At 38.7% G+C, this 23,993-nt stretch overlaps 1 protein-coding gene across 4 annotated transcripts in view; it reads right to left on the bottom strand.

Annotated features, from left to right (window-relative positions):
* Positions 1–23,993, bottom strand: part of LOC124873539 (1-phosphatidylinositol 4,5-bisphosphate phosphodiesterase gamma-1-like) — a 48,928-nt gene that overhangs the window by 22,473 nt on the left and 2,462 nt on the right. For 3 of the 4 annotated variants that reach the window (XR_007039565.1, XM_047374249.1, XM_047374251.1), the window contains exons 2-6: positions 10,968–11,117; positions 9,639–9,732; positions 2,058–2,105; positions 359–443; positions 176–256 (exon numbers count right to left, since the gene is read on the bottom strand). Coding sequence is in view for 3 of the 4 variants with exons in the window: in XM_047374249.1 (XP_047230205.1) it covers positions 176–256; positions 359–443; positions 2,058–2,105; positions 9,639–9,732; positions 10,968–11,117 (458 nt within the window). In the remaining variant the exon portion in view is untranslated. Of the gene's footprint in view, positions 1–175; positions 257–358; positions 444–2,057; positions 2,106–9,638; positions 9,733–10,967; positions 11,118–11,219; positions 11,319–23,993 lie in introns of all 4 variants that reach the window. The other variant, XM_047374250.1, reaches the window with a different exon arrangement.

Raw genomic sequence — 23,993 nt, 5'->3', positions numbered from 1 at the left:
ATCTATTTATTCCACTTTACACTACAATTAGGTTTTTCTGACAACCGGTGCCCTCATGTGCTTTTTCATGAATGTTTTTACTAAAACTCCTTGTCAACAAACTGCTTGCAATGCTTTTTATTACTTTGATTTTACAATTAAAGCAAAATTTTATGTGTCTTAGTCTGAGCTTTACATTCTTCTGGGCGTCAAACATAAGCGTCCTGTAGAGCTGTGCAAAGTTGGGGTACAACAGTTCGCTCTTTCCCTCCAGGTCCTGGAAAAACACAGAGAACAGGACTTGTTTTTACACAGACTGGTGCTGGGGTCAAATTCAAAGAGAATAATATGTAAAAAACAAAATCATAAAGCATCTGGCCTGCAGTTTGTCTTTGAGAAAGCGCATGTTGGGGACTCTGTAGTTGATCTGAGGCAGAAGAGCTTTGACATCTTTCAATGTGATGCTGCAAAGGAAGCGAGAGGAGAAAAGCTTCAGTCCAACTATGATCCTATCAACTGACTGTATTTGTCTCTGACAACGCTGTAAAATTGTTTTGATCCGCTCTTTTTTCTAAAGGTGCTTCAGTTCATGGACGTGCACGGACCTTCTGTTCTGCACTGCTCTCTTAAGGTTCTATCACAGCATTTCAATCAGACTGAGGTCTTTATTTGACTGGGCCTTTGCACTGCCTTGATTCTTGTCTTTTGCAGACATTGTCAAGTAGATTTACTCCTCTGTTTGGGATCATTGTTGTGTTGATGACCCAGTTCGGGCCAAGCTTCAGCTATCAGACAGATCCCCTCTCAATTGAAGCCAAGTTCATTGGTGCCCTAACCATTACCGTTCCACCACAGTGCCTGACAGTTAATAGTAGATGTTAGTGATGATATGCTCTGTATCTTTTATTCCCAACATGGTGGTCTACATTAGGACCAAACATCTCTTCTTTATTCTTATCTGTGTAAAGAATACTTTTTAAACATTTGATTCAGAAACTAAGGTTTGTCTTATCACAAACCTCAACATTTAATATTCTACCTGTAGGTTGTAAAGCCTAAGAAAAGCTGATGTTTTAGTCTAATTTGTCTGAGACTTGGACAATTTGATTTGAAAAGAATTTGTTGGGAAGTATGCTCTTGGGAAGATTGTCAGGTCTTTTAAATGATTTACACTTGTGAATTATGTCCCAAACATTGCAGAAAGATGTTTCTTTCTAAATAATGAGAACTCTTCAGACAAGAGGTCTCCAAATCCAGTCCTTGAGAGAAACCTGTCCTGCAACTTTTAGTTGCATCCCTGTTCCAACACGCTTGAATTAAATGAAAGGCTCATTACCGGGCCTCTGCAGAACTTGATGGACCTTAATGACATGCTGAAGATGTAATTCAGCCATTTGATTTAGGTGTGTTGGAACAGGGCTGCACGTAAAAGTTGGTGTAGTTGAATTAGTGGTTCTCGAGAACCTGAGCTGGAGACTCCTGCACCAGAAAAGTCCTTTTCTGGTCTTCTTCCCCATATCGCAAAATATCCGGACAAAACAAATATGATGAATGGATGACATCTGTAGGTGCATATGCTTCAGTCAGCCACACATTTTATTTTATGAAAGAACTACACATGGATAATCATTTGGTGATTAACTAAACACATGTAACCGTCTGTACCAGAAACAGGAAGGAAGTTTAAAAAACAGGTGGACAGAAAGAATTCAGCTCAGTCCTCTGAAGCCGAGAGGATCTTCCAAGGTCATCGACCTGGATCTCTGCACAATTTGAGTCAGGGTGCCTCCCACCAGTCTGTCTGGCTACTGTTTCTGTTATCAAAGGGGACAGGAAGTTGCCCTCTCCCATTGCTTTGCATCACTTCCTGCTTCTTATCAAGCAGTGACAGGTTGTTTTTCCTGGAGAGGCTTACTCCAAAACAGAAGCCTGCAGTCCGGACACGTTCTCTGATGACAAGTGAATCTGGTTTTACCTTCATGTGCAAACCGTTGCAAAGCTTTGGCTGATGAGCATTTTTAACAGTCTGCTACTAAAGCTGTGATTGGGTGGTGACATGTTTGCAGCGAGCCACTCACCTGCCCTCGTGGTTCCTGTCCATGACTTCAAACTGTTTCCTCAGCCACCTACAGAGACAAAGGAAGGGGATTTCAAAAGACGGAAATGTGGAAAATGAAAACTGATCAGAGCTTAAATGTTTTACAGGAAACGGAGACTTAAAAAATACATCAAACAAATCAGAAGATAATCGGCATTGATAAAAAATTCAAATTTAAAGATGTTTTTAACGCACTTTTTTCTCTTAATGGAAAATTTTTTTTGACCAACACAACAACTGAAGTAAATGCTAAATAAAACAAAAACATATTAACAATTAACTAAATTAACTAAACTAATTAACTAATTTACCAAACAAATACAACATAAATTAGAGTTGCCACTATTGGCTGTTTTCCAGTTCATTTATTGGTTTATTCGTTTGAATAATTAACAAGTCTAAACAACTATCTTCCAAAAATAAGAAAGAAATTCATTTTTAGTTTGTTTTTTCTCAATTGAATTTTGCATTTATTGCATACTACAAAATAAAATGCACACAAAAGGATAAAATACAGTTAGAAAGTTCAAAAGCCTGTCAAGTATGATGAATGTGAACTGAAGAGTTTTTATTTTAGTTGTAAGTGCAACTCCAAAAAAAAAGTAATAATGGAAACCAACATCACCATGTAAGGTGTATTCATTAACTGTATGTATTAATTATGAGTTCATCTGGTTGAAAGGTTGGATATACCTGTTTTAAGCACAATCAAACGTGTTTAAAACCGACAGAAATAAAGCGGATACAGTCGACACAAAAAAGCACCCACGGCGACATACAGGCAACAATCAAACATGGGCCCTCACTGTACGGCAGACAGACAACATGGCTTACATCGTTAGCGGCTTTGTCTTTTCAGCCGGCTCATCGGTTGCCCCTGAATGTTGTCCTGTGTGGCTCAACATGCACGGTGCATACATGCAGACATCTACATACAAATCATTGGTAACAATGTTTGACATTTTTCTTCTCAGTCTTGGTTTGTCAGAGCGTCACAAGCAGGTACAGCAGGGCACCTTTTATTTTTGCTAGGGAAAAGGTTCCTCTAGGTGAGAACTAGAAGCTATATCTACATATGGAGATGAGTCAATCACATTTCATTTTTCATAAACAACATTTACTTTAATACTTCAACTAAGAACAAAGTTAATTAAGAACTGCAAAACGTGACTGCAGAAACGCAACAGAAAAAACAAGACTTCTTTTTTAATTTTATTTAAACTGAATTTAAAGACAGGTTCTGATGGTCTGGATAAAATCCAACAAACAATATCTAAACCAGCTGATGGATGCTTCCTAAAAAAACTGTTTACACAACTTCAGAAAAACAGACAAAATTACCCTTTTCATTTCCTCTCAATGTTCCCACTAAACTGTCGGTCTCCTTCACAGCCTCATGGTGTTTTCCTGCTTTCACCCCCGAAGCCAAAAACAACCACTGAACATTCACCGGTAATAAATATTTTTATCCCAAAATAAATATTTGTCCTGTCCTCTGGATACATGTCCAGGTTGCCTCCTCTCTGCTGCAGCCAGACGTTACTTAATGGCATCCAGGGTGGCAAGCACAGATAAGTGCTTTAATGACTATAGAAACATATTATTTTATTGTACTGTAAAACGTCCCAGTCTTTTGGCTCCTGGCTAGCTCATTATTACCAACACCTCTATATTTATTGGTGCCTCTGGCAAAGACGCCTTAAAATTGATTAAGTACAGTCATTATTAGGGAAGAACTTACTTAAAGGATGTTCTTTTTATAGGAGATCATATGTATCACAATTATTGGCATCACTGCGGTCAATACTTTGCCAACAGCTCAGCACTCTTGCCATAACTTTTCACAATGCTGGAGCAGGGAGTGATATTTCACCATTCCTCTTAGCAAAATCTCTCTTACCATCCAGTGTCCTGGGTCGCCTCTTATACTCTTGTCACTTGAGCTCACCACACAGGTTTCCTATGAGTTTAATTTTGGAGACTGAGATGGCCATGGAGGAAGCTTCCTTTTTGTGTTTGGAGGCCAATTTCTGTGTTAATTCGGTCACATATTTTGGATCATGAACCACTGAAAGCTCCAATGATGATCCATCCATCCATCCATCCAGGGGTGCCTATTAGAGGCTGACATTTTTTCGGGAGTCCCACGGGAATCCCGCGGGACGGGAGACAGCATCAGTAAAGATCACGTGATTGGGACGGTACAGGATAAAAAATGAACGGGAGCAGACGGGAGCGGGAGCTAACTAATAGGAGGGAAAATAAACTAGGATCAATTATCTTTGGAAATGTAAAACTGAGACTTTGTTATAAACTTTAAGAAAAAAAAAACTTGGATCGACGCCGCCATTGTGTAGTTTTTTTCCAAGAAGCCTATACTATCATGCGAGTCAAACGAACTACACGACCCACAAGCCAACAGTGCTTCTGCTCGGTGTTTTCCACCTGCGTTCAGAATGGAGGGAGCAAACGCAGGTGGAGAACTGGACGTGGTAAAATTGGATTTGTAACGTAAAGTCAGAAGTAAGGACTTATCTATTAAACTCATAAAGCTGACAGGAAAGTTGCAAATATTACCGAACTTCAGGAGAGTTGCTGTTAACACGCAGTCTGCTGCTTGTAAAACGTGTTTAGTCGTAATCAAGTTCACCAGTGATTAAGGAACACTTGTAAGACAGATTCTGGATTAAATCAACCCTGCATCTCTTCATTCATCAAACCAAAAGTACCATCATGTGTCAAGTCTCATCTGACCAACAAAACTACTGCATGTGCACTAAAGATTTAAGAGGTAAGGTACGGAAATCCGTGAGGGGACATGGGAAATTTATTTCTTTTGCATCCCCACGCAATACTTTTGCGTTCGGCATTTTGGAGCAACAGCACAGATGACAAACTGCTCATAAAACAAACAGCACTGATATGTCATTGATATGATTTATTTGTCATATGCTGGTTAACATGCAGTAAACAATGCAATTAAATGTTTAGGATAAGAAGAACCGTTCAAATCACGATAAGAACAAAAACACTAATGCCGTACAAAAAAAAGTACACATCATGCAGCAGTAATAAGCAAACAAAGTGTCACAGATGTGGTTTCGTGCAGTATTATTGTTCAGTAGTTTGACAGCTTGTGGATAAAAACTCTTTTAGTCTGATTTGAAGATCATTTTATTTAAGGCTGATTTCAAAATAAAACTCAATAAATCTCAAAACGGGTGTAGTGTTTGTTTCATTTTTGCAGTTATCTGGTTTGGAAACTATCCCACAAAGTATTGGGAAATAACGCAAAGACTATTGCGTGGGGACACAAAAGAGAAAAAATTCCCCCCATGTCCCCTCGCGGACCTCGTTGAAAGGCTTCATCAAGGGAAGTTATTAAATAAATATGTTGTGAAATAGAAAAAAAATGAATGTACCATTAAATGTACAATTTATTTAATACATCATTAAATATTAAGTGTACCACTAATTACGTCATGTCGTCTTTAAAATTATACTTAATTATTCAGTGGCACATTTAATTGCATAATAGTTCATTTCATGATATAATGATACATTTATTGTTTCTAATGATGTATTAAATAAATAAATGGTACCTTTAATTTAATGGCACATTTAATGTTACATTTCTTTCCTGTTACATTTACTTCACTTATTGGACATTCACAACATTTATTTATTTAATGATGATTTTATTGTATTAAATTTGTCCAGTTTGACCCTCCATTCTTGATGCCTGTATAGGAGGTCAAGTCAGAATTTAAATCAGGTGTTCTGGAGCAGACACACATCTAAAACTTGCAGGGAAGGGGTCCCTGAGGACCAGGGCTGTGAACCATTGAGGTACAGTTTCTAAATTATGAAGGTAATGCCTTTTTATCCTTTTGTTCAACAAGTACAGTTCTCTTACTAGGTGCATTTTTCTTTAATTTCAGCAACTTGAAACATAAAAGTATTGTCATTGTTCAAAGGAAACGATCACTTAATAAATAAGTAAAATACAACTATGTACATTTTGTTTATTCAACTAAGATAGGCAGGGTCTGTTTCCTTGTTTGATATTTTATTATTTCTTCATTATTATTCTTTTTACTTTAACTGGCCTTTACTACAGCTAAAAACAGGGACCTAACTGGTCCTTCAAAGAAAGAAATTGCCAAAAGACTAAATGAAGAAAACAAAAATGGGAGTGGCACAGGAGTGGGAGTCGTTCTGAATGGGAGCAGGATGGGAGTGGGAGTCAATTTACCAGGAGTGGGACGGGACAGGATTTGTTTTGTTATGCTGGCCTGGGATTGGGATGGGACAAGACATTTTTCTGTGGGAGCGGGATGGGACAGGAGAGAAAATCCACTCCCGTGTCACCCTCTAGTGCCTATCTCCAGCGGTCTGCAGGCGAGGGTTGGGGTACACCCTGGACAGGTTGTCAGTTCATCACAGGGCAACACAGAGACACACAAGACAAACAACCATGCACACCTAAGGGCAATTTAGAGAGACAAAGTAACAGTTTTAACTGTTTTTGGGCTGTGGGAGGAAATCAGAGTACCTGGAGAGAACCCACGTATGCATGGGGAGAACATGCAAACTCCATGCAGAGAGACTGCAGGCCGCTGTGCAGCCCCTGATGATGACCCATTTTCAATTTTCTAGCAGTGTCCACCAGATATCAATTATACGTATATTTGGAAGAGTAACAGACCCACAGCGTCACAGATGTTCTACCATACTTAACAGTGGGCATGAGGAGCAATTCCCCATGTTTATTTTCTGTTTAAACCCGGACCCACCTGAAGTATTTGTTGCTGAAAAGCTCAATTAAAGACTATGTTCAAACTGCAGGTCTTAGCGCGTAGTTGAAGATTTTATCCAGGGTCGTTTTAAAAAATAGCATTTATTCTAATATTCTAATTAGCAGTCTTAAAAAAAATGTATATGAGCAGAAAAGTTGCATTTGGGCCACTTGGTTCAGTAGTGTGTATGTAGCCTTATTCTCATTGGCCTATTAATGGTTCTAGTCCAAACTCCACAACAGTCTTTGTAAAGGTAGGATAGAAAAGGTTGTTTTTTTTATTTGCAAAATGCCTCCCAAACAACTGCTTGACATACTGATAGTGTTTAATGGATGCTATGGAGACCCCGTGACCCCCAACCCCCCCACCCCGATCCCACTCTTAGCTGCAGTTGTAATTAGGTGTAATTTTAAAGAACTGCATCGTGTCACACTGTGTTAGCGAGATATTAAAATATCTCCTCTCTCAGGGAACAATGGAAGAAGCCAGACTGCACGACTTTTTTTGATGCAACACAATCACATCAAACAGATCAGACAGACATATCAGTCAATCAATATATATACAGCAAGTTATGGGGGGTTATTCTAAGAGTCGGATGCTGAGAAAAGAGAGAGCAGGGGAGAAAAGGGAGAGGAGGGGATAGCACAAAAGAGTTCATGGCTGAGAAAAGAGAACAAGAATCAAACGTCACACGAAGCAGCAGTCAAACTAAACAAAGTTCCCAGAAAATATCAGACATTACTTGATATTTGTCTTAGGCAGTCTTTGATTGTGGAAATGCAACCATGATGGTCACTGCATCCTTCACAGACCACCAAACCAAGCTCACAACCAGAGATTTTATTTCACCATGAAAGGTTTTGGCAAAGACGGTAAAATTACAAACTGTGATCCCGGTTTGGAGATTTTTTACCATCCTCTTCACTGTGTGGGATTTCTTGGAGGATCAAATCTTGATCCATAAGGATATCCATGAGGATCAAAACACATCTTACCTACTTGAATAGCATGTTCTCTTGTCTTTTACAGAGTCTTTTGCAGAGAGCCTAAGAGAAATGGGCCTCTGGGTTATGTCATATTTATACCCCACGGAAGCAGAAAGTCACGGATTACAAATAAGAAGTTCCCTACTGTCCCACTGAATAAACATCCCCTGATTAAAGGTTGAATTTTTTATTTTTCTGTTTGATAATATTCTACTGCAATAAAAGATTAATTTATTTAAGGCTTTTTGAACATCCAGGCTAGAAATAGATACACAAATGTCTGCAGACACGTTTAACTGCAGGAACCCTGTTCATACTCACAAAAAATATGTCTTTGAAGGAGTGAGTTTAAATAGACACATTTTTCTATCTAAACTCATCTTTGCCACAGGTGTCATACTCAATTTCTGTTGATAACAAGAACTGACCTCAAGAATAGGGCTGCACAATGTATCGCTAATTTATCATGCATTCAGGCCCTAAATATATTTGATGACACTTGTTCATTGCAGCATAAAACATTTTAGAATGTAAAGAGGTGTTAAGGTGGTCAAGTTGTTAGGAACAAAACAATGGACTCATACCAGAATCAGCTGTTGAGATGTAAATTATGAATTTTATTTTTTCCAGTAGCTGGACAGACTAGATATTATCTGGAGTCGATGTTTGCTATGAACCCAAAGCAGAAACACATTAACACTTTTTAATTTTGTGTTTATTGCGTTTCGTATCATCGAAACATTTACCAATATCTCATATTGCAAGTTTTTCTAACATCGTGCAGTCCTGGTTATAACCGTCATTTAATTCAATTTCAATTCAATTCAATTCAATTCAGCTTTATTTATATAGCGCCATTTCACAACACATGTCGTTTCAAGGCACTTCACAAAGGGTCTGGAATGGTGTAGGGTTGTTGGGGAGGTTAGAATAAACTACTGAGTGTTAGAGTTTGGCCATTTTAGAATGGGCTATGTGTAGGGGTACTAAGTAAAATAATAAACTGACAAAGTTTGTTTGTAGACCCCACTGGTGGCCATTGTTATACAAAAGACCACACGGATTGAGGGTACCCGTTTCTGTCTGACTGATTATAACCATTGGAAAAGCGAAGGGGTCGCACAGGTAGCAGAAATGGAGGGTGTGTTTGGATCTCAACCATAACTGAGCCGGTTTAGGCTAAACCTGACTCCCCCTTACTCCATCCAACAGGAGGGAGGAAGGCAGAGGTAAAAATAATTGAAGAGTGTTGTTTCCTGTTGCATTGTGTGAAAGGTGGGTAACTTCAAAATGGGCTAAGTCAGTTCAATCGAATCATATAGATTTCAAGTCAGGTACATACATTCCAGTTAATCCTAACCATTGAACAGTGCAGTCTGAATTTAATGTTGTTTCCCTCACTTTAACTTTCATATAAGGAACTCGGGGATCTCATACCGAATCACAATGGCTAAAATGAAACTGCAATAAGAAATGTTTCCTGCTATCTTTTTCTGCTATCTCAGTCCAGTCTTAAACCTGTTATCTGTTCATGATAGTACTGTGTTATAAACCTGAATCTGATTGAAAGGTTAGGTGGTGTAAAAAATGTCATTAATTTTTCAGTACTTTCACAAAGATCATTATTCCTTAGGTAAAGAGAGTCGAACATTATTGTAAGTAACCACTGATCTTAAAGTAAAAAGACGTCCAAAGCCAAAGTGACATTGCAAAGTTTCATCAAGTTTCACAAAAATTGCTATGGCATTTTTCAGAATGGAGTTGTTTAAATACCTGTCTATCTGCTGTGGTGCTGGCGCTTTCTGGGTATCGATCATTAGCCAGTTCAGACCCATGATCCACATGTTGACCTCCTCCTCGCTGTAGGCTACCATCACACAGAGAAAAATATACAAACATTAGTATCATTAACAAACAAAACGGGTTGAAACAACTCTTACACATGAGAAAAATCACTGATGTACAAAATAAACTAGTTTGGCCCTAGTATAAAGCCATGTGGCACCTCACAGGAAATCTTGAACAAATCTCAGTTCTCGTTATTCAGTTAGTTTAGTGGTGTGTATTACACCCCCAAACCTTTATTATTCCACATTTTTCAATAAGATTTTGTAGAAAAAAATATCTGAAGCCCGCTCTGCTCCCTCTGCCCCCTCCCTTCCCTGAGGACATCTGTGGACCTGCTCAGAACTGTGTGGCCGGTTGATGAACGTTCCATCGTATCATCAAAAACAAATGTGTTGCTTCTTTGTGCTGAGGGTTTTTTGCAATCTCAAACTGTATCCTGCTAAGGATAAAGTGTGAAATATTATTATTTTTTCCCCTCTTCTTACCTAATGTGGTCTCTTTTCTCATCTACCTAAATGTGTGATTTCATTACTTTTCATAGATTTTTAGATTTCTCAGAAAGGATTACCAGCGAAAGCCAAATACTATTAGTATTTGAAAATTTGGACTAAAGCTGTTTTTACACCAACAACCAGATAATTTTTGATTTCTTAAAAGGATAGTATTACAACTATATCATACCAGTGACAGCCACACATTATTAGTATTTAAAAAGTTTGGACTAAAACTGTTTTATACCAGTGACCCAGCTTATTTGAATGATGGGACCACAAATGCCTCATACCAGCGACCTCAAGGATTAATATAATCATTTTTCTTCTAGCACCGGATGAATTCCTTACCACAGAGGACTTAATGAGCTAATTACCTCTATTAGAAAGATTGGATTAGAACCAGCTCTTACCAGTAAACTCTCAAGGATTATTAGTGTCATTTGATTTGTTTTTCTGTTTGATTTTCTGTATCATTGTTATGTTTTTCCTCATGTACAGCGCTTTGAGTGCCTTGTTGCTGAAAAGTGCTGTATAAATTAACTTGACTTGACTTAAAGCCAGTAAAGTCATCAATGGAAGGTCATTGCTGATAAATCCTCACTAGATTTCAGACACTGTTGATCTTTAGACCTGGAAAACAACATATATACCCCAATGCATACTTGATGTTTAACATGTGGTAAGTCAAGCAAAGAAATCTAGAAAAATACTAAATAAAAAGAAGGTTATGACCTTTAACCTATTAAAAATTCGCACTGACCTGCTACACTGAGTGTCCGCAGGCGAAACTCAAGGCCATACAGCACAATGAAGCAGTGTGCCGGGTCCAGTTTACGAGCCTCCTCCGGGTATCGCTCAAAGTCACGCGAGCCTTTTCCCAACCGCAGCTCCCGGATCTCCCGTATGTCAACTGAAGGAGGAAGAGGAGGAGGAGGAGGAGAGAGAAGGGATAGTGTTGCATGAACACAAATATGCTAAACCATTAATCACACTTTGGCACGTTGTTCATTACCGTGCCAAACACACAGAAATCTGCTGCTGGAGAGCTGCATCAATGGTCACTGTGTGAGCAGGAGACCAGAAACGGATACACCAACATCTCAACCGTGGGCTGCAGGAAGAGAAAAATGTCTGCAGACATCTTTAACTGCAGGAACACTGTTTATACTCACAAAAATATGAAGCCGTTGATGGAATTATTTATTTTAAAAAGATCAATTATTCTGGTCAAGTTGACCTAGTAATGCAGCGTCAGTGGGAGGGAAAAGAAAAAAAAGTCTTCTTTTACCATTTAAAATAATATGTAAACTGCTGCAAAATAAAACAAGGTTAGCTAGTTTATTTGTTTAAATTTAGAAAAAAAATACAAAGCAATGTTAATTCAAAGTATCTTTGGTATGTTTTAATTTAAATTATTTCTATTAAACGTGACCATAGGGAATCTGTTTCTAGGTTGTGTCGAAATGCGGTGAGATCCTTCCATGTCGCCATGCAAAAATTAATATTTAGAGTATTAAAGAATAAAGATTATTTTTCATTAATAAGATGTGATCGTTTCTTTGACAATCATGTGAAACATATATCATTAACGGTGTTATTGGATTGTGATCACATACTGATTAGAGAGAAAGATCATCTGATTTTACATTAAAAAGAAATTGAAAAATGTTTTCTAGGGTAACAAATACATTGACAAAACATTTTTATAATTCAGTTTTAAAAAATTGGGCAAATGTTAGAGAACGTTTCAGTTTCATAAGAGTAGATTTTTTATTTTTATTTTTTTTGCTGGACTGCTGGAGACAGGCATATCCCCGCAAGGATGCAAGGATAAACATAAGACAGAGGATGTAATGTTTGCACCAGAGCCTCTGAAAAACAAGCCGCTTAGTCAGTCACTACCTCTAGATGGTGTTCTTGCTGTCATCTTTAATCTGGACAAATCCTTTAAATCTCATAATAAACAAGTTTCTATGTGTCTTTCACCTCTGCAATAATGCCATAATTAAAAATATCCTGCCCAAGAGTAGAGCAGAAAAAAGTAGTCAATGCATTTCTCTCCAGATTTAGCTTCTCTTCATTGGCTCAATGTTAAATCCTGAATATTATTTAGAATTCGCCTCCTTACATAAGAAACTCTTAATAATCAAGCTCCATCATACTGTATATCAGAGATTGTATTGTTTAATATGCTCTCAACAGAGGACTTTGCTTTCTGACATCAGGTGTGCAAGTAATTTCAAAAGTTTCAAAAAGTAGAATGATATGTCTATACTGTAGGTGATGAAATAAATGATAAGTCTTTACTTCAGACTTTTTCATGCACAAAACAGAAGCAATTTTAAAATGCTGAATATTTTCTTTGCTGCTTGCTGAATACTCTTTTTTTTTATCATGTAACCTTTCCTTGACATGTTTTTTGTCTCACATGTACAGTACATGGGTGTTTGGGTCACCCTAGTACTGACATCCAGATGATTCAGTGTCACCTAAAAGTATGGATTTCAATTTGTATTTGTATGAATCTGCATTTAAATGCTTTAATGATTTCCACACTGAAGTCACACTCAGACAAATTGTATCTAGTTGTGTTAGGTTTGTGGGGCAAGCAAAAACCTTGGATTCAATCCTTATTGTCAGCAGTGTGGGTTTGCTCTAAGAACATAGATGTATAGACGGCTATGTTTACTAAACTTTAATTTCAGAGTTTAGTATCAGAAGTTTATAGACACTGTTGTCTCCCACCAAAATGCTCTGTGTGTTGTAATATCAGTAAAAACAATGAAAGTCTGTCCGTGTATAAGCAGTCAGTGGAGCTGACTCTCAAGGGACTCCTCTGGATCCTCTGGAGATCATTGTGGAAAGACGGATTCTTCATAAAATGAAGAACATTATGGAGAACCCTGAGCATCCTCTTCATGAGACTGTCCTACAACAACAGAGTGTCTTCAGTCAGAGGCTTCTTGAGATCTGCTGTAAGACGGAGCGCTACAGGAGATCCTTCCTGCCCACAGCCATCAGCATCTACAACGGCTCTTTGAGGAAACCTTCATAATATGAGCTATAACAACATTTAATTTCCCTTTGGGATTAATAAAGTATTTTTGAATTGAATTGAATTAAGGTCCAGTGGGCAACGGCAGAATGTGAAGTAAACTCTGGACTCTACTTCACACTTGCAGCAGTCGACACACCCACAAAGAAAACCTCCAGTTTACTGACATAGCAGATGTCCAGTGCAAACACACATAAACACGCTCTCATAGACACTCATCACATTCACAAACGGTTGCTTAAAAAACTTTGGAAACAAATTTTCTGCGAGGGGAACTTCTTCTAAATGAAATTAGCAACAACTTTATATATTTTGGCCAATGAAAAAAAAAAAACATTTTGGACTTAGTTATCCATTCAAGAAATGACAGTGGAAAACAACAGAAGAAAGAAATCGTGTTATTCAAGTCAAAGCGGTTCGCCTTCAGCAAGTTGTAAATAATCCTGAATCAAACAGGCAGGAGTATGTCTGGTTCTGATCTGAATGGTCTGCATCTGCAGACAGCAGGGAGAAGGTCTGGCATGAGATTAAGCGAGAGGATCATCTTCCTCACATGGTGGTTTGATTTTAGTTGATCGTTTTAAGAAATCATTCTTTGATCTTTCATTCGAGTTTTCAAAAGCAGAAATATATATGATTTAATCTCTAAAAAGGTAAAAAAAAAAAAAAAAAAAAGATTTATAACAGTGTTACAGATAAACATCGCCATGCATTATCAAATCTCCTTTTTATGTTAAGGTTGAAGAGTAATGCTGGTGACTCGACAAAGACCTGGGGCTGTCTTGGCTGCAGATTGCTTGTTGCTGCTCAACATACAGCTGTAACAGTGCAGTAATTACTCCCAATACTCATGATCATCATTATTTGTTTGTAGTCTGCTCGGGCTGAATAAGACCAAGCACTCACAAAAAGCATGCACGTTTATGACGAGCAGGGTTTGCTATGGTTTGATAGTGGCCAACCAGCATTCAGCACAGTTGAGAAAGTCAGGTATGCAACTGAGGCCTGTTTTGTGTGTTTCCTGGGATAGATTGAAAACCTAGCCAGAACCTGCGCATCACGCGGTGAACATAGGGCAGTACAACATATTTACAATAAAAATGTGTAATGTATGTTATTAGATATAACCAATACAAAACAAAAATATTTGCTAAAGAAAAAGATGTATCTCACTCCACCTACCATGGCCTTGAAAATCATCAAGAGTCGGCGTTATTTTTTTTTTTTTTATGTGCTATTAATGCACGTGCTTATGAACTTTGTGGACCTCATATACGCTATAGATTGAACGTTATTTAGTTTTTTGTTTCAGCTGTTTCTCCCGTTTCTTAAAAAAGTTGGGGAGACAACTCCACTCAGTCCCGCCTCCTGTCCACCTGCCAGCAGCTCTGGGCGCCCCTCGGTAGCAGCTGAGAGAAACAGAAGAAACCTTTGGAGATTTTTTTTACTGTTGTAGACAAAAACTTATCAAAGCATCATTTCACATGCAATTATTCACTTCTGAAGCAACACTAAACTTATTTGAACAAATAAAAACATGAACATTATAAATGCAAAACCAAGAGATATGAGAAATGATCCCATGTTCAGCCTCTTACATCTGTCCTAGTTTCCTGTTTAAAGTCAGAACGTGATGTATTTAGGGGTTTGAATCAAACAAATACATGCGAAAACAGCACAAACAGTAGGTCTAACAGCACTTTATAGGATGAGTTTCCGTTATGTATTACACTCCCCATTGTTGCATTTTATTCATTGTACTTTACTTGGTTCCTCATTCAATCCCACTTAAAATCTGTTGTCTTAGTTAATGTTCCTCCATGAGAGTCAAAAAATATTCCTTTAAGGTCAATTGAAAATATTTGTAAAAATCTGCAATTAATTTGTGATTAATTGTGAGTCAACACAGCTTAGGGCACCCAAATGGCTAGAGCCTTCCGACTAAGATTAACAAAAACGTGACTTGTATATATCACATTGTACACTTTGTCATAAGATCTGAAATGCACAAAGAATGACCTGCAGGAACTTGTATGTCGATTTCCAGATGGTCAGGGAGCAAAAACCGGTATCTTTAGAGCTTCAAACACACAACTAATTTATTGTTAATATCATCTTATAGTATAAAAAGACTAGACTAATCTCAGGTTTCAAATAAAGGTTTTAGACCACAAAGGTTTTAAAGTGAAAGCTGAGTCACGTTTCGCCTAAAGCAATAAAGCACAAACCAAAACACTACTACGTTTTTCTGCCATTCCCTTTATCATTTCCTGCCATTGAGCTTGGCCGTTGGACATTGAGGAAAATAGGCTCTCAATTCATCAAACTCACTTTGCTCTCACACACCACAACCTTTAATCCTGGCTCTTGCTGTAAACACAGCTGTGATAAAGACACACTACTGCTTCAACTTTCAGGGTGACATCAGTTTTAATGAGCAGGGAGGGTCAGATCATAGAAAACACACTGATAAGGTAAGGTAAGTTTATTTATATAGCGCTTTTCAGTAACGAGACACTCAAAGCGCTGTACATACAATTACAATACAATCACAAAGAACACAGAAAAACAAATCAAATGCTAAGAAAGCTAAAAATCTATGAATCCTTCTGAGAAATTTAAAAATATCTGGTCAATATTACAATGATACAGATAACATTAATAATCCTTTGGGTTTTACTGGTAAGAGCTGGTTCTAAACCAATCTTTCTAAAGAGGTAATTATATCATTGAGTCCTCTATGTAGAGGAAAGCATCTTGTGCTAAGTCTCATCATTCCACTGAATTCTAACTAGTGAAGCTGAGTCACTGGTACAAAACAGCTTTAATCCACATTTTCAGGTGCTAATAATATATTGCTTTTACTGGTGCTGAAGTTGAACTAAGTAATCTAATTAAGAAAGCTGGGTCATTGGTGTAAGAGCAGCTAAAGTCCAAGTTACTAATAATGTTTGGTTTTCGCTGGTAAAATCTATGAAAAGTAATGAAATCACACATTTAGGTAAAGTAAGATAGGAGGGAAAAAAAAATCATATTTCAGACTCTATTCTTAGCAAAATAGAATCTGAAATAGTACAAAAAACCTCAGCAGGGGTAAGCAACACACACATAAGTAAAGATTCGGCAAGGGTACAGTGGAATCTTGATGGTGCGAATGTAAATCTGAGTGTGTTTGCAAGAATTAGACTGTCAACACCGATAGAAGCGCCATTGTCCTTGAGAAGAGAGGTCCTATCAGCACACAGCTGGTAGGGGAGTGCTGGGGAAGAGCGTCGTGTTTATATAACATCCAGGAGATATTTTGTCGATTGCCAGTTAGCAGAAGTTGCCAAGGCCACATTGGGGAGTCAGATTTAGAAAAACAATAAATGTTGTGGTTCAGGCAGTTGTGAATTTCCAACCACCTTAAGGGTTTTACTGGTATGTCTCAATTGCGAATCCAAATAGCCAAATTTCTGGTATTTTCCGCAGATCTGGAGCGTAAAACTTCTACAAGATTATATCCTTCAACCTCTGAGTCCAACCGCTGCCAGGCTGCGATTCTGTTCAAGAATTGTGTCCAGCTTGCGATTCTGCTCTCTTAACATTTCAGTCTGAGTGTTGATCGCTCTACAGACTCCATCTAACATCACAGGCAGCTTTGGAAAGTTTTGAACAGCCGCCCACGTTTTGAGAATCACTCGATAAGCCAGGTAACCACCAACTCCAAAAAGCAGAAATCCTGTTATCAAAGTCCAAATATGTACACATTTTCTACGTCCTCGACCGACATTGTAGTCAGGCACACAATCTTCCACTGCTGCCAAGAATCCATTGTGTTTCCAAAGAAGAACGTCCCGCCTGGACAAGAGGGTCTCCTTTACCCTGTCTTCCCGTAGGAAAAAAAAAAATCTGATGACTCATATCTGAGGTTCTATGTTAATATGTTTCATTATCAGAGCAGCTTGATAGGAAGCTGTCTCTCCCTTCTCAGTTAGCTCTCGGTGCTGAACTGAATTACAGTCCATCCAAACAGCTGCATACTGTTGACCTGAAATTACCAGCTGTTCATGATTGCAGAGTATTTCCAGAGAAATAAACTGTTCATGGTACAGTTGGTCACATCATTGCCTGCCAGATGGCAACCCCAGTTTAGATCAAGTCCAAGAAATGTGATGCACAGGAGGAAACTAAAAGATTAAAAGGATTCTGGTGGAATTCAGTCCTTCAAAAAACGTCTAGTCATCACGGTGATGGATTAAATACGATCCATAGTTAATTTTGAAAGTTACCCTTTCTGTCAGTGGTTTGCTTTTATTTACATATTTTAGGGTTATATTATGATGAACGACAGCCATCCTCACAAGTATTGGCCCCTCCCAGGGTGAAAATTAGAGAAGGGCCTTAAAATAAATTCAACTTTTATTGCAGAAAATATCTACTTTTAGGCTTAGCTCTTGCTCCACCACAACAGACTGGAGCACTGCCCGCATTTCTGCAGAGAAGCTGACAATCTGTCTATCCATCTCCCACTCCATTCCACTCTCAGCCATTAACAAGACATCACGCTACTTGAAGTTCTCTATTTGAGGCAGAGACCGACCCCAACCCATAGAGCACAATCCACCTTTTTCCAATAGAAAACCATGGTTTCAGGTTAGAGGAGCTTGGTTTCGGCATCAAAAACAGAATCACTGAGAAGGGGATTCCAGCAAAGCCCAGCCGGCACTGGGAACATGCTTGACTTTGTCCCAAGAATGTGAACACAGACTTTGCTTTGGATATCCAAGAACAGGATAACCCTCAAGTGACAACCCAGTACCCCATACTCCCACAGAACTTACCCCCCGAAATAAATAAAAGAAAAAGCAAACTCATATGATCTCTTCAACAATTTCATGAATGTAAAGATCTGCTCCACTGCTCTACAGCCAGGCCAAAAGCAAAACTCCTCCTAAAAATGTTTGAAATCTCAGAAAGGGAATGGAAAAACCATTTCCAGTCTTTGTATGGTTTGGGAGGGGAACCAGTGACCTGGACATACAATATTGTTTGGTACCTCCATAGCAAAGGTCATTGAGGTAACTAATATATTACCTTCATATAGGGCGCCCAAGGCAGACATGATTCATCCCGAGAAGCTAAAGGTTCTGAACATTATGGGGCTTTTGTGGTTGACACAGCCCTTTAATATCACATGGAGGACTGGGACTACAGCTGTGGAGTGCCAGATTGGAGTTATTTTCCAAACATTTTAGACCCTCCAACCATTGAGGGATCACATTTCTCAGCCTCTCAGGCTCTAACAGATTATTGATATTGTTGGACCACGTTTTGCTGAATTTTGGACCATTTGCACGTTGCTAGACGCCACCAGGCCTTCCGGCACCATTGGCCATTTTGTACCCCAGGATAGTCCGCTACTACAAATCCCAGCGTGTTCCGCAGCTGATAGGACAGGGCGTCCCAGTTCTGACGTCACAGTGGGCTATATAGTAAGGTGAGCCCTTTAATGAGGCGCTTTTTTAGTTGGGACCGAGATACAGTTACCGGCATCTGAAGCGCATCATTCTGGAGAAGAAAATCCCACGTGGACTTTCATTCATTCACCCTGTTGGCCAACGAGAACAAACTCATAAAAGAGGCTCTGGGACTAGGAAGGTCTGGAGTTTTCAACTTTACCGATCGAAGGCGTGGATTTAACACGTAACCAAAAAAAAAAACCACAGAGTTTTCAGGGAGACGCAATTTTCCTCGTTTGTTTTTGTTCCATTCGACTAGTGACGGTCTGTCATATTTTTCACCTTTCTGCCAAGGAGGCCGAGAGGATGAAGACAGACCGATCCCCACCTGAGTTACTCACAGACGCGTGGAAACTCTCCCCCCCACTCCTTTCTCTGCCTCTCTGCCCCAAGGAAGACTTCAACAAGTAAAGTCCGTTCGTTCCTTTTACTTCTTTATTAGGAAGAGCTTGGGCAGGATAGAGTAGGATTTTAGTGCGATTTAGAATTGCCACTTATAGTTTAATGTGTTCTGAATTGTATGTGCATGGCATTGTTTTTTTGAAACTTGATTGCTGTTGAATTTCAGAGGCCGCCGAGTCTCGCAAGTTGTGTTTTACTGTCTGGACACTTGAACGCAGGTGCGCTGTAAAACTGTACTGCTATAATAACCTTATGGTGAAAATCAACCATTTTCTTTGTCCTCAACTTCGTGCTTTACTAGCTTGCCGCCAAAAGTTTTATTATCCTTTGTCCTAGGGGTTTACAACTTTGCTTGGAGGAAGTTTTATGACTGCCTGTGTCCCACTGAGCTACACTTTGGGGAGTGGCCTCCCCGAGCTTCGCTCAACCATAGTCCTTTTGTATTTTGCCATAACTGCTGGTTTGATTTCATACACACTCAATGCTGTTTTGTTTTGTTTAGTTAGATAGTTTACCTTTTTTAGTAGAACTTTGCATGTTTGATTAGGTGAAGATTATTGAATCGGAAGAGCAAGTTGTATCAGGGCTGTTGATTTAATAAATGTTCACGTAGATAAAGAGAAGGCATTTCTGTTTATTTTGTGCAAGAGTGATTTGTCAGTCAAAATAAGGTTAAAGTTCCCCACGTTTCGGCAGAAACGGTTGATTAAACAGTGACATCTAATAATAGTTATCAATTATTACTGAGAATTTAACAATTGTAATTATCAAGGGTTTTGAGCCACAATTACAACACCAGAGGACATCTCTGGTTGCGATTCATAAATGAGGATTTTTGGTTAAGAAATTAATTTTCTCAAATTATGATTTTTCATTATAATTCTTGATAAATATTAATTAATCAATAATCATAATCCCAACAATATTTAAACTCAGGAGGAGCAGTGTCCTGACAGTGAAGTCTGACTTAGAGGAACAATTGTCTCAGCAACTCTTCAAAATGGGAAAGACAAGAGAAGATGTAATTTGTGTAAGCCAGGAGTGTGTGGATCTGCAGAAATCAAGGAATGGCTACAAAAAAAGACCTTTAATGAGTAAAGAGATTAAAAAAGCAAATGGTCTTGATGGAACTTTCATTGCATCAAACACTGCTGATAAACAAAGAGCCGCCTTTTACAATATGGTTCCTGAAAATAAAAGTTCAATTTAAAAAAGTCTAAAATACAAATAAAAAACACACTGCAAACATAATTCCTCTTTACAAAGGGACCAACAAACAGATCCAGTTTTTTGTATCAAACATTTTTATCAAAAAACGGGTAGGATTAGAAAACAGGCTGGTCGACACATGTTCGAGTCTCTGGTTAATTCAGCACCGTGATTCCAGCAAAAAATAACTAGCTTGCAATTACAACAGAAATTTGTAAGTCAGACCTCAGAATGACTTCAAACCAAATCTAATCTTGTTCCAAACAGTGAACGACAACAATCTGTGACATTGAACAAGCCATGTGTTCATAGGGAAGTCTATGGGTGCTATTCTGACAAAGAATACAGATTAAGAAATGGCATCACATCCTGTACCAAAGGGACAAGATGGTACAAGCCCTCTGAAAAAGATTTTCTTAGAATTAATGGAAAAGTTGTTGGGAGGATGAATGTCTTAAAAGGCTAATCCAGGGTGAGACCTTTTTGATTCTCAGCTGAGCAACAACATATCCTGGACTTAGTCACAAAAGAGACTTCTCTCCAGTTTTATTAAGACAAATATTTACAGAAACTTTTTCCATTTTCCTAACTTTATTTTAGAGTGTGATGAAATGGTCACAAGTGTCAACAGAACTGCTTTCTTTCAAATTGCCAAATGAAATAAAGGTACTTTATATATTTTTTTCTATCTAGAGGGCATGATCACAAACAGATAATGTAGTGTACTCTGTGTGCCCAATTTGAGGAGACATAAATCACCAGAAGTGGAAATAAACACCATATTATTGCAGCCATCTATACACTTCATATCTGCAGCAGCCATATTGGATTTTGGACAGTAGGTTGCTGGGGTAGCTCCAATTTTTCGTGTCAAATGCATCTGTTTTCAAACTGATTCAGAGCAAGAGAAATATATTTAGGAGGGTGTGGACACAAAAACCTCAGACTGTCAAAAATATACTGATCATGTCTGATCATAAACTGGGTTTAAAGGTTGTTTCCCCATTTAATACTTGGAAAGTAAAGAATTTAGCTTACTGTTAGTTAAACTTCTGTTGTTAAAAAGTTATTCTGTACTTTATTGAACATTTTAACTTTAAACTTTATATGAACAAAGCTCTGTCTAACATTAATTGTGCTCTAAAATACTTGCTTCGTGAGTCAAACCATTCGTACCACAGGACTGGCGCCTCATTTGTGCTCAATGTCTCTCCTTCCTGCAGAAGATTCAAAGCTTTTGTTTTCAGTCCTTCAATCTGAGACGGGAAGGAAGACACTCCCTGATAACTCAACACTTCCTGTGCCTCAGGATTTCATATCTCCACTGCTTCGTTCACTCATTTCGAAGTAAAACAGAATCCAAGTGTCGGCGTTCCTGTTTTTCTTAGCTCATTATAGCTTTTCCTGGTTTAGTCACCAACTCTGCTGGGAACAGAGGTCCTTATACAGATTGAAGCTAAATCTGAGTTTAATTTCTGAGGTCCTGGTTGGAGCTGAGGTGAGTTAGGCTGTATATGATGAATCAATCTTCGGTTGGGACTAAGACAGCTGTATAGATTTGTGTGTTTCAGGATAAAAACAAATATCAAACCAAACCATAGAAAAGAAGAAAAACAAAGTACTGGCAGAGGTGAGGAGTGAGGAGGTCAGACAGATAAATGTGAATAACAACCTTGAAACGGGTGTATTTAGTGTATCTGAAAATAAGCGGGGTGTTTAGGTGAATGTGTGGGAGGCCGGAAATTTGGAAATTATATAAAGAATGGAGAGATGGGAGCAAGAGAAAGCAAAGAGATAAATGATGAGAAAATGTAGGAAATAAAATGAAGGAGAGACCTGCTGAGTTCCTGGAATCTGCTGGAGGCTTTGTCCGGTGGGAGGTTGTTTGTAAAGGGCTGATCTGGGGTTATGAAAGCCAGTGTGTTTATTTTTGTATAAGCCATGTTTTCACCAGAAAATGTGTGGATGAATAAGCCTGACTGGGAAAGACGGTAGGGTTTAAAACAAAAGAAAAATACTGACGATGCTACACCTGCTCACAATACCGTCTTTTATCACGAAATTTAGAGGAGAAACCAGAAATGAGGCTGGAATCTTAGGAAAACCACAACTTCAGAATAAAAGTTGAGGAAACATGAATCTTTTGATTAATGAGGCGTTGTGCGCAGTAGCTCTGATCAGTCAACATGCTACCTGCGCCACACAGCAGTCATAGTGATCAAAGTTGGGAAAATCACAGAGAAATTCAAACGGACAAGTCAAGCTAACAGTTACTCACATTGGGGATCCATCAAGAGAGATTTGCACCTTCTAACACAGCTCCAAACCATCCCCACTTTCTGAGATGTTCTGTAGCTCTCCTTTTGATAGCATAATGCAGTTGTTTGGATGGAAACAACCTCATCACTTTCCATTTTAAAAGTCAACATTACTGTTCAACCAGTAATCAATCAATCACTGCAGGCCAAATCACTGATAAGTTTGGAACAAGCAACAAAGATTAGACCAGTTAAGGCAAAACTGGTAATCAGCTCTATTTTATTTACACCAACTAACTCAAGCTAAAGCAAAGAGCATGCTAGATTTTGGAACACTGGCTCTGCATTAATAAACCCGGCCAGATGAGCTTAAAGGTAAATGGACATCAGACGTGCTCCAGTGCATCATATCAATAGATTCAAAATTCAGACTTTAAAGCTGGATAGATTTATCAAAAGCATTTACACTTAGAACCAAAACAGGTTTAAAATAGGGTGGCTGGGCCCGATGCCTTTTGACCTTTTTACAGGGAGATCATTGTGGTCCTTTGTAATCTCTCTGTGAAATATGACTGTAGCTAAAGGAGGCAAATGAGAAAATGTCAAGGAAAAACCTGCAAGGACAGCTTTGAACCTAAGAAGACTGAACGCAGAAAATTTATCAAAAGTTGATTAAACAAAAAAACAGTTTTGAATTTATTCTCTCAGTTTTTACTTCATGAAAAGCTCCTATCTTAAAACAGGAGACATGTTTCATATCCACTCTATAGACAAAATGTTTGTGTATTCATGTTAGTTCTGTGCATGCTTTCACTATTGCTCTCTTGTGTTGAGTTAGCTGCATCTGTCTGATGTGAAAACAATCCGGCCTGTTCGTCTGAGACCAAGGGATTATTTTCTTTACAGAGTTCTGCCATAAAGTTAGAAAGATACATGGCAGACAGAAGGAAACTCCATCATGCCACTTGTGAATGCTTTAAGTCTTCCTTTCTTCGTCAACACAAACTGCAACAAATCCGTCTTCAGGCCACAAAATCCGGCTCGCAAACAATAGCCTCCACGCCCTAGACGGGGCGGACGGACCGCGCAACGAGGATTTGCTGTTTCGGCCTACATCCAGTCAGGAAGCCTGAGGCCCGTTGAGGATCCGAGCAGCAGCAGCACGCCGCTGTGCCTGGAGAGTTACTGCGAGGTCAAAGTGGAGGAAGCGGAGGTCAAAGGGTTGTGATCTGTCTGTCCACAGAAGAGGTCGTAACAGTACCTCAGCTGAGTGGGGATGTGACCGGCCTTGTCAGCTTCTCACACAAGAAGGGGAAAAGGCCAACTCTGCAAATGTGTTGCTTTAGAAGCTTTAGATAACT

This window comes from Girardinichthys multiradiatus, chromosome 9 (assembly GCF_021462225.1).
Source record: "Girardinichthys multiradiatus isolate DD_20200921_A chromosome 9, DD_fGirMul_XY1, whole genome shotgun sequence".
Taxonomy (NCBI): domain Eukaryota; kingdom Metazoa; phylum Chordata; class Actinopteri; order Cyprinodontiformes; family Goodeidae; genus Girardinichthys; species Girardinichthys multiradiatus.
The sequence above is the reverse complement of the archived record's forward strand: the minus strand, read 5'-3'. Positions and strand labels throughout refer to the sequence as shown.